The sequence below is a fragment of the Corvus hawaiiensis genome, chromosome 3, assembly GCF_020740725.1.
Source record: "Corvus hawaiiensis isolate bCorHaw1 chromosome 3, bCorHaw1.pri.cur, whole genome shotgun sequence".
Classification (NCBI taxonomy): domain Eukaryota; kingdom Metazoa; phylum Chordata; class Aves; order Passeriformes; family Corvidae; genus Corvus; species Corvus hawaiiensis.
Window position 1 is genome coordinate 108,521,044 of NC_063215.1, and position 10,315 is coordinate 108,531,358.

At 48.6% G+C, this 10,315-nt stretch overlaps 1 protein-coding gene and 1 long non-coding RNA gene across 2 annotated transcripts; both read left to right on the forward strand.

Annotated features, from left to right (window-relative positions):
• The first annotated feature begins 87 nt into the window (after positions 1 to 87).
• LOC125322509 lies at positions 88 to 2,994 on the forward strand. The gene is made up of 3 exons (XR_007202038.1): positions 88 to 129; positions 1,625 to 1,777; positions 2,954 to 2,994. It is a non-coding gene; the product is annotated as an uncharacterized LOC125322509 (long non-coding RNA).
• A 1,103-nt stretch (positions 2,995 to 4,097) lies between these two features.
• On the forward strand, positions 4,098 to 9,936 carry LOC125322376 (TOG array regulator of axonemal microtubules protein 2-like). The gene is made up of 4 exons (XM_048296032.1): positions 4,098 to 4,130; positions 5,494 to 5,698; positions 6,885 to 7,101; positions 9,701 to 9,936. Exons 2-4 carry the CDS (start codon positions 5,627 to 5,629, stop codon positions 9,934 to 9,936), a joined length of 525 nt encoding a protein of 174 aa, XP_048151989.1. The 5' UTR covers positions 4,098 to 4,130; positions 5,494 to 5,626.
• The last annotated feature ends 379 nt before the right edge of the window (positions 9,937 to 10,315 follow it).

The window sequence follows — 10,315 nt, forward strand, 5'->3', positions numbered from 1 at the left end:
GGTCCTTCTCCAGATGGTGTGGAACTCCCCAGAGTTTGTCCAGAAAGCAGCCAGTCACACCCTGGGAGTCATGGTGGAGCATGTGACTCCTGCACGAGCAATGACTGCTCTCATGGACAGTGGAGTCCAGTAGGTTCTTCTTCTCTTAGTGATATTCTTCACCTTCTATTGTGTGGGGGGGGAGAAGGGCTGAGAGAGAGAATGGGAATGGTGGGAGGGAAGGGTCCTGTATCCTGCATCTTCTGTGAACTCAGTGACTTGATTCTCCAATCAACCTCACTTCTTTCCTCTTGTCACCTATTTCTGCCCTCGTGCAGCCCGTTAGTTGACAGAATCACAGAGCTGTAGAATATGCTGAGTTGGAAGGGGCCCATCAGGATCATTGAGTCCAGCTCCTGGCCTTGCACAGAACAAACACGCCAAGGGTCACACCATGTGCCTGAGAGCGTTGTCCAAAGGCTTCCTGAACTTTCTCAGGCTTGGTGCTGTGACCACTGCCCTGGAGAGCCTGTTCCAGTGCCCAGCCACCCTCTGGGTGAAAAACTTTTTCCTGATATCCAACCTCAACCTCCCCTGACTCAGCTTGCTGCTGCTTCCTGGAGTTCTCCCAGTCTGTCCGAGTTGCCTAGATGTGGTGAATGGTGGGCAAGTGAAAGTGCCTGCAAAGGCTAAGGATAGAGCCCTGTGGTTTTGTGGGAAGAGGGACAATTGCAACTGCAGCTGTGAGCGCTCTTGGATATTTCACAGCCCTAACCACAGAGGCCTTGGGAAAAACCATGCATCCTCATTATGCCATTCACTTGAGAAGTAAGGAGGGTTCTTGCTGGGGCATGGAGCACATGGGGGAGAACGTGCTGGGTGTGGCACAGCCTGCACAGCAGGTGCAGCTCCTGCCAAGAGGCGTCTTGTAGGACTGTCCTGGCCTTAGAGCCCCACTTGCTATTCAAACTGATGTCTCATGTTAGCCTTGAGATGATGAATCACTGTACAGGCACCTTCACAGGCCGACTGCCATGGGACAGCTGAAGCAGGTGCTGCCTTAAGTGTTGGTGCTGGGCCTGATAGTCCCCAAGAGACACTGTCTAGAACAGGACAAGCTGGCTAAACTGACTGCCACCCTTTCCTCAGCTTTGGAAAAGGGGGAAACGTTCAGATGTATCTCTTGCCAAGCCTCACAGAAGAAACTGGCTGCATTGCTGGATATTCTGCGACTTCATGTCCCAAAGCATGTGGGGCATTTGTTTCTTTCCCAAGGTCTGCAGATTTGGGGGTAAATGGGTGGAAATATCCTCAATCCTGCTGCGGCTCTCTGTGTAGTGGCTGGCCCCTGATGGGTCAGCCTGGGTTGTCTTTAATTTCCCCCTTTCTCAGAGTGAATTTGGGGAAAGACATTGAGTATCAGATAGTGCAGGGAGACTGAATTCCTCGCTCTTGCTTGCAGGCAGTCCTTCTGTACAGTGCTAACTTTGTGTTTCTCTGCGGACAGAACCTTCTACAGGTGTCCCAAGTGTCAGGGAGAACCCAGGCCTCCTTCCCCCAGCAATGACAGGGAGCATGCTCTGGCCAAGGCCTGCGCTGTGTCCCTCTGCTCCCTGTGCCCCAGTGTCCGCTCTCTTCTTCCCAGGAGCCGCCACGTCCAGGTGCGGAAGTGCGCGGCCCAACTCCTCCTGTCCTTGATGGAGAAAACTGGAGTCACGAAGCTCGCAGGAACGCCCAGGGCTGAGAGGCTGGCGCACGCGGCAGGGACGCTTGCTCAGGACTGTCACGAGGACACAAGGTAATGATCTTCATTTCACCTCCTAAAACAGGAAAACTGTTGGGTGTCTGGCTGTAAAGGGCAAAACCACAAAAGAGTGGAAGCTAAAGGAAATATCAAGTTCCCTCACTGTGTGGATGAGGTTCACAGAGTCACGGAATACGCTGAGTTGGAAGGGACCCATCAGGGTCATCGAGTCCAGCTCCTGCCTGTGTGCAGGGCCCCCCAAGAGTCACTCCATGTGCCCGAGAGCATTGTCCAAAGGCTTCTTGAGCTCTGTCAGGCTTGGTGCTGTGACCACTGCCCTGGCTTGTCTGGGGAAATGACTGTGCTGGGGAACGTGAGGTTGTCCCGCAAGAGGGAGCATTGCCAACTTCCTGGGACTTGAATGATTCCTTCCTGAGATCAAAAGAGCCATCAGATGAGCCAGTCAAACAGTTTTGCTTGGCCTTTAGGTGCACAAGACAAAGCCAAAATGTTGGCTAATGTTCATCACTGAAGGATCGCATACATCTATTTCTCATTAACTTAAGACTTTCCTAGAAATATTCCAGGGGTCTTTAGCCAATGTATTCAGTCTTTCTAAACCTCTTCTGCAGATTTCTATAATGCTCTTATCTGTGGCTGAATGACCTCCAAATTGCTTCTTGAAGAAAACTGTGGTTTCCTAGTGGCAAAATCAATCCAAACCACCAAAAAAAACCCCTCACTTTGAGGATTCAATTCCCATTAATAGCTGCCAAGAACGCATGAGCAACTAGCTGTCCCTGTGCATACATATGGTATAGAATAATCAAAAGCAAGCATGAGGCATTTGGTCCTGGCTTCCCTGCCAGTTAAAGAAAGGCAAATTACTGTGCAATGGCAGCAAGACACTGCTAATAAGCTCTGACTCAAAGCAGAGGTGTTTTGCTTGTTCCCTGGGATCCTTCGATGCCACAGAAGCGCACCCACAGTTTCAGAGTGAGATTGTATTTTTCTGTTGCCCCACGTTCTCCTCTTGCCTCTTGTGTTCAGCTGACAGCACTGTGCAGTGACAAGTGGAGGTAAATCTCTCTCTTTGCTGAGTAGGTAATGCCTTCTCATGCAGGTATGGCAGCTGCTGAGGTTAAGGTATCAGCTTATTCTGTTAACACTCCTCCTTTGTTTGTTCACCTTCTATTCTTTCTTTCTTTCTTTCTTTCTTTCTTGTTTTAGGCATTATGGACAGGAGATGGTGAAAATGATGCTGAATCACCAAAAATTTAAAAGGCTTTTGGAACAATCTCTTTCCACCCGTGACCTGGAAGATATTCTGACAAGAATGAAGAAGAAAGTAAGTGCTTGGTAGGAGAAATGTCTCCTTTGTGCAAGTATTGCCACTGCTGATATGACATCAAACATACCTAATCTTATCTCATTCCTTTTCTGCCAAATCAATTTGCTCCTGGGAATGAACTGTTGATCCGTAGCCCTTTCATCTGCAGAGCACAAAGGAACTGATAATATTAGGGGAAAAGTGGGGTATTGGATATTTTGAATATTGGCCACAAACAGGGAAGGGAAAGAGGAGAAAATGGGTTTACATTTAAGCATAACCCCCCACCCCACTATCCCTACTCTGCCCCCAGTGACGCAATTAAGTGAGAACAGTGCTTCTGGAGATAACAGAGTCTTTGCAAAAGACACAGGAAGCAGTAGTGCCAAGAAAATTTCCAAATATACAAAAGATGTCCCAGTCAATCCCAATTCCTACAATTACTGTCTGTCTTCTGGGAATACTGCCCTGCTGTCATGCCCTGTGGAGCTGGAAGAAGCTTGGTGAATTCAGCAGCATCCAGTGGAAAATCATTTGTTTGCCTGGGGTATTTTTAATTCTTTTTACTTATGTTATAGAAGGGAGTGTGCCTTTGTGCAGCAACAGGGAGAGTGAGTGTGGAACCAAATCAACTTCCAACACAATGGGCCAACCTCCAAAGAGTCCAAATTTTTCTGCAGCTTCCTTTAAGAGCATTAGTTCCCTACCAGTTTGCATTATTCCCATTTATGCTCAAGAGGAATGAATTGGGGATTTTAGACTGCTGCTCAGTATGGTAGCAGCCATAACCTGCCATGGGCTATTGAAAACAAGGAGTTGGCATCACTGAACCTCTGGCCTGTTTCCTTCTGTAAGTTCGGAAAGGTTTGCCCAAGCCTTGGTTGCAGTGATCCTGGTTATAAGTTGTGTTTTAAACAGGTAATTTCCTATTTTACATTCTAAAGATCCATGGGGTTTCTTTATGCCTTTGTAGGGGATGGAAACGCAGAAGGGTGAACAGCCATCTGTCGAGAAGCCTGTGAAGAAGAGGAGCGATGGCTCGAAGAAGCCCCAGGCCACATTGCCTTCTAGTAAACGGTACTGAGCACTTTAGTTAGATGTGACAAAGCACATGGCAAGCTTTACATGTCTCTTCCTCAGGAAAATCTTTCTGGTGGAGATGACCTGTGCCAGAGATTGTTTCCTTTCCCTACAAATGCTCTATCATAAAAAATGTCTCCTTCTGCATTACGCTGAACACAACTTCTCTGGAAGGGTTTCCACAAAAAATGGGCAACAAAAAGACACCCATTGGTTGCAGCTCAGAAGATCCAGTGCACTGGCAAGGACAGTGCTGTGGAGGCTGTGAGAGGGCCATGTCTCCGCTGCCTCACTTGGGACAAGTAAATTCAAGCAGGGTTTTTTTCCTCTGAGAGCAGTCTTCTTCAGATGGGTGTTTTGATGAGAAGTCCCAGTCTAGAAGCAAGATGCCGTTCCCCAAAATAGCACTTCCCATGCACGTGGTTTGGCCTCCCTGAGTCATGGTTTTCTTACCCTCAGACAGTACCAAGATGAGTAGTAAGTAGCAAGCCAGTTCCTGAGCAACTTTGGTCAACAGGTGTCTCAATGTGGACATTTTGTCTTGACATTCCTGTCCTTCATACTGTTTGCTTGATGGACAGCATGTTTGGTTTATTTCCCCCTGGGCTGCAATCAGCATTTGAGACAGGAATTTGGTCCTTGCTGTCTCTTCTTACCAGTGGGAGAGCTACTTGTACCTGTTGTCCTCTGATAACAGAGGGGATTTATTTAGCTCTCTCATGCTCAGCGCTGGCAGGAGAGTGACCACATGCCTCAGTAGCATAGTCAGGATCTTCCCATGCCCATGGAAGAGACAGGCTGATCCAAGAGAGTTGTTCCCAGTGGGTTTGTTAAGCTGTGGATCTAGTCTCTAGGGAAGCAATCATGTGAGCGTAGTGCTGGGATGTCTGGCTTCTGTTTTTATTCCTGTTACGGATTTTCTGGATCCTTCAGATATGCCCCTATCCATCTGTTCAGATGCATCTGAGCTGCTTTTCCAGATTGTCATGCCTGCTGTAGAGACACTTCTCCAGAGGGATGAGTTTCCTTATTATAAGACGCACACCTCCCTCATGATGAGGCATTTAAACTTGGAAGTAGCGTCTCTCTTTCCTCACAAAGCAGTGCGACATGTGTACCTGGGAAGCTGTCTGGAGATAAGTGAGATGCATCTCATCCTTGGTTTTCCTGAGTAAGCACTGGTGAGAATGTTGCTTGCAGATTGTCTCCTGTAATGATTGTCATGAGGTCTCACGTTGTTTTTCAGATCAGGATTTTCTAGCTTGAAATCACATCATTAGGAAACCTCCCCAAGATGTTCTGCTCACAATTAACTGAAGGTATGATCACCAACAGGTCCTCATTTGGTTTTATTCTCCAGGGTGAAGTCTACCTCTGATGAACGCCTCCTACACCGCCCAAAAGCCCAGGTCACGTTACCTCCGGCTGTGGAAGAAACGGAGCCGCTCCAGAAGCTGTACAATCTCCTGGAAGCCAAGGAGTTTAAGACACGGATGGAAGGAGTGGCACTCCTCCTAGACCTGTGCAAAAGCAGCCCCCAGCTCGTCTCCACTAACACTGTCCAAGTATGTAGGGTGTCTTCACTGTTCCTTTCCTTTAGCTCCTTTCCCAAGCCTGTAGCAGGCAAGTTAATTCAGTGTGTCTTGGCACTACATCCTGGCTGTGTGGGACAGGCTGGTGCCTCTTACCCTGAAATATTTAATTCAGGTCCACGCTTCAGGACAAGTTCTTTCAGTCCAGATGTATTTGTCTGGCAGGTGCCTATTGATGCTGTTCATCAGATGAGGGCAGAGTTTTCTGCTGGTGTAACTTCTGCTGTCTCCTACTCCCACTTGGGTTAAGCGAAGGGAATCCAGCCACTGAAAGCGTGGCAATTATTCTCTAGACAAAAAAATGGGTTTGGATGGGGAAGAGAAGTATCAGGCTGGGCTGGTTTAAACCAAGTTTTTTTAAAGGATACTTCTGTAAACTCCGACTTGTCTTGCACAGGCACAACTCTGGCTACTCGTTTCCATCGGCATCCCTAGTCCTCTTGGTAAAGACGGTGCTCACCCTTCTTGGGGGGGGGGTCTTTTTTTCTCTTTGGAAAAGGAGGGAAATGGCTAGGGACAGATCTCTTCCTTCTCCTCCCAGCAGCTGCTTTTTCCCTTTGTCCAGAAAATGGTGCCTGATAATGTGGCTGTCAAGGGACTGAACCTGCTCTAATGAGAGCGGTACAGCACATTAAATTTCAGAAGTCTACCTGCTAGGTAGACAATTGGTCTGGATCCTGGAAGAGTTGATCAGAGCCCTGCACTTCTCCAGACACAGGTTCTGAGACAGACGGAACAAAACCTGGATCTCCTCCAGCCATAGTTTTGGCAAAATCGTAACTGCCCTCAGAACTTGAGGCAATTGTGTAGAAAAAGGGGCATTGTAAATATCTGGTTGCATACTTCGAAAGCAAAGATACTGTTTTGCATCAATAAATGGGATGAATTTAATGACTGAAATGTGGAGAGAAACACCATAGGAACTATCCTGTCCCCACCCAAAGCTCTTCAAAATATATGAAAATCTTTCAACCAGCATGAGGTTGCGCAACCATTCCAGAGAGTGGCCCACAGGAAAACAGGGAAATTGTGCAAGCAAGTGCTGACCTGACAGGAAGGATCACTTTCATCTTTTACATTGCTGAGTGCTCACTTCTGCGTCCCTTCCTCAAACAAGGACATTTTAATCCAGCTTTCATGTTGTTTGTTCTCTTCACAGATTTTTGATTATTTTGTCCCGAGACTTGGTGATACGCACAAGAAAGTGAAGCAGAAGGCGCTGGACGTGCTGGCTGAAATCATAAGCATCCTGAAAGATGGCTTAAACCCGGTGATCATCTGTTTGGTTGAAGGAATAACAAACAACCTAAACTCAAAGGACCCCGGGGTTTATGCCGCAGCTGTGAAAGCGCTGGAAGAATCCATGGCTCACTTAGGTAAGGCTGAGCCCTGGCATGGACTCTCCTCAACTGTGTCTCTGCCTCTGCGAGTCAAGAGAACGCTGAGGGCCTTGACAGCTGTTGTTGTCTGTGGAAACCTCCAGCTGACATCCACCAGAAGCTGTGCAGGTGCAGTCCTTACGCACCAGTCCCCCACCAGGCTTGAATGTGCATTGGCATTTCCCAAAAGTCCCAGGAGCCCTTGGCTCTGTGCTGCTTGTCTGAAGAGGAAGTGCTGGACTACAGCTTTGCTGGAATTCAGGGCCAAAGGGATTTTTGGAGTTTGCCTGGGCCCCATTTGACTTCCCAAATGAATAGCTTTGCTGTTGGCATGAAGGGACACTGGCGCATCAGAACCTCTGCAGAGCAGCCTCCTGGAAGGCTCCACATTATAGGCATTAGCTTCATTAGGACAGCAGGATCAGTTCTTTACTGCATGCTTGCATGAAGATCATTTGGGACCTCCTTTTTGTATCTCATGCAGGAAAGGAGCTCTTAATAATACCCTGCTACTGAAACCCACACTGGAATGTAGCTCTGTAGTGGTTCCCAATGAAGCAGATTGCCTGCTTTGTCACTGCCAGCCCTGTGACCCTGTGAGGGACCAAACTTCATCCCACACATGTTCTGTCTCCAAGAAAAGCTTGCCTTGGCTTATTAGAGTGGTAGGACTGGAGGCTTGCAGGCCAATGCAGGCAACAGAAAATTCAGACCCCCAAAACCGCAACAGATAGGCACAAGGAAAACCAAAATACATACGCCGGTCAAGTATTGGGAAATCAGTTCATTTTCCAGTCTCTCTGCCAAGATCTGATTTCACAGATGTTACAGAAACCCACAGGCTACTGAGGCACTGAGCAGTAATAGCTCTTGTATGAGTAACTTGGAGTCTTGTCCCTAGATCCACACAGGTAACCTGACAATTTAAAAACAGCTTATCCTTCAGGTGGGAACAGAGGTGTGAATTTTGGAGCCTTCTCACCCTTTTCCATAGGGGAGAGAGAAGATCACTTCTGCAAAGCTCTGGGATGCAAAACCTTTTCACTGCTTACGTGTGATTGAACTCTTGAGGTCCCTGATGTGAAATGTTTAACATTTCACATCAGCTCCTGGTACAGCAGACAACTTTGGATTTAAAATGTGAAAGGAGAGCTTTTCTTTTGGAATTTAAAATCCTCCCAAGTAGGCTGGAAGGAAAGAAGAAAAGGATTCAAAAATCAGCAGGAATTTCCTTTCTTTTACAAAATGGAGTTGCCCCTGCCCTTTCCCTCCCCAGTGTCCTTTCTCTTATGACCTCAGAAGAGAGAGCAGAAATGTGTGTTTCCCTTGTAGATAAAGTATCCCTGATGAAAGAGTTCAGCCACCGCAGGAGTGAACTGAAGGGCCAAGCTCTGCTGGATGTCACGGAGCATCTCGCAGGTATGGCCTCCCCTTCTAAGGCAAGAGGTCTTCCGAGGCAGAATTTACAGGGAATGCCAGTGAATAGACACCAGAGTGGCTCCTCCAAATCAGGAGGTGCTGAGCTTGTCCCTCCTGCCCAATACCCATGGAAGGTGTATTGGGCAGGTTTTCCCTGGCTGCTGCAGAGGTGTGCAGCATCTGAGATGGGGGCGGCGCTCGGCCTCGGGGCTGAGCTCTCACTGGGGCATCTCAGAAGCCGCCTCCAGGAAAGGGAGGGGCTAAAAATTCCCAAGCTGGCTCCTCTCTTGGAAGCTCAGGGACAGCTCTGATCCTTTAGGGAAAACGGTGGCAAATGCTGTTTCAGGGGATCGGTTTGTTTTGTCCTCACAGAATTCTTGCTTTGCTCTTGGAAAGTTTTGAGGCGGAAGCCTGCAGTGCCTGGGGGTCACCGTTTGGTCCAAACTCAGCACACGTGTTAGAGGCACGGATTTTGTGCAAGGCAGCCTTTGGGGGCAGAGGGGCAGAAGCAGAGTGCTGAGGCTCCCTGCCTGTGCTGTGGAAGTGCCATTGGACTGAGCATTTCAGGGTGTGCAGTCAGGGTCTTCCTATGTCAGCGCTGCCCAAAATGCTCCAAATGCAGCTGATAATTGATTGCTCAGAGGAGCTTGCTATGTCAGCAATAGCCAAGGGATGGGAAAATGATAACCTCAATATATACTAGAGAAGACAGTGTATAGCCTTGCTTTATTTATAGCCTTGCTTTAGCTGGGGCTAAATCCACTGCTAATTATGCCAGGTCACAAAAACGGAGTCATCCTTTTTATTAGAAATCTCTCAATTACCTCTCTAAAGTGCCTTTCAAACCTTCAGCAGTGGGTTTAGACAACTTCTAAATGGAAATAAACAGCAATTTGACATTTTGGTCATTCATCATGCCGGAAACAGATTGTGGAATGATTTAGTAAAGGTGTGAAGTCTGCCACAGGTACAAGGCTCGGATCTGGAGAAATTAGTCCTGAGGGCTTGGTGGTTCTGTTTTGGGGATGTTCAGCTGCTTTGCCCATTTCTGGATCATGGGGCTCTCTCTGTTATTTCACTGATCTTAGCCAGAGAGACTCCCAAAATCACAACTAGAGGTAGATCCTTGTTTGCATTAAGGCTGGTGGTTAAGAAGTTTGTGTCTCTCTTCCGGCAGCGCTTGTGGCATGGGTTTATCCCAGGAGCCCCGAAGTCGTCCAGCGCTACGCCCTGCCCGTGCTCTGGTCCTTCCTGGGGAACAAGGCGCTGCCTGTCCGAAGCGCCAATGTCCGCATTGTGGTCACCAAGCTTGCCTGCGCCCTCTACAAGGTGATGGGCGCCAAGCTGAGGAAGCATGCTGCCAGCCAGCCTCCGCATGTGCGGGAAAACCTCTCCGACATTTTGGGCTGGTGAAGGCTCGATGACCTGCAGAGAGATGACAAAGTGCTGAGTTGGACACCTCCGGACGTGACTTCTTAGCTGTGCCAAAAAGGACAGAATGCAAAGGAAGGGTGTGCACCTGCCCCCGCTCTCTCCACCCCCCTTCCTAGTCGTGGCATGGGGTGCCTGAAGCAACTTCCAATTGAGGACAAGGTGAAGGCTGAGCATGGCTCAGCCTCACAAAGAGGTAAGGCGGGAGCTGGGCCGCTCTCTGGCGGGAGGAAGGCTCTTGTGCCAGCCTAGAGAGCCTGGGCACATTGCCAGGGAACAGTTCTGCCCTGCATGTGCCCCCTGCACTGAGCTGTGCTGCTCCCAGTGCCCCGTGGAGCTGTAGGGCTGCTCAGCTGTGGGG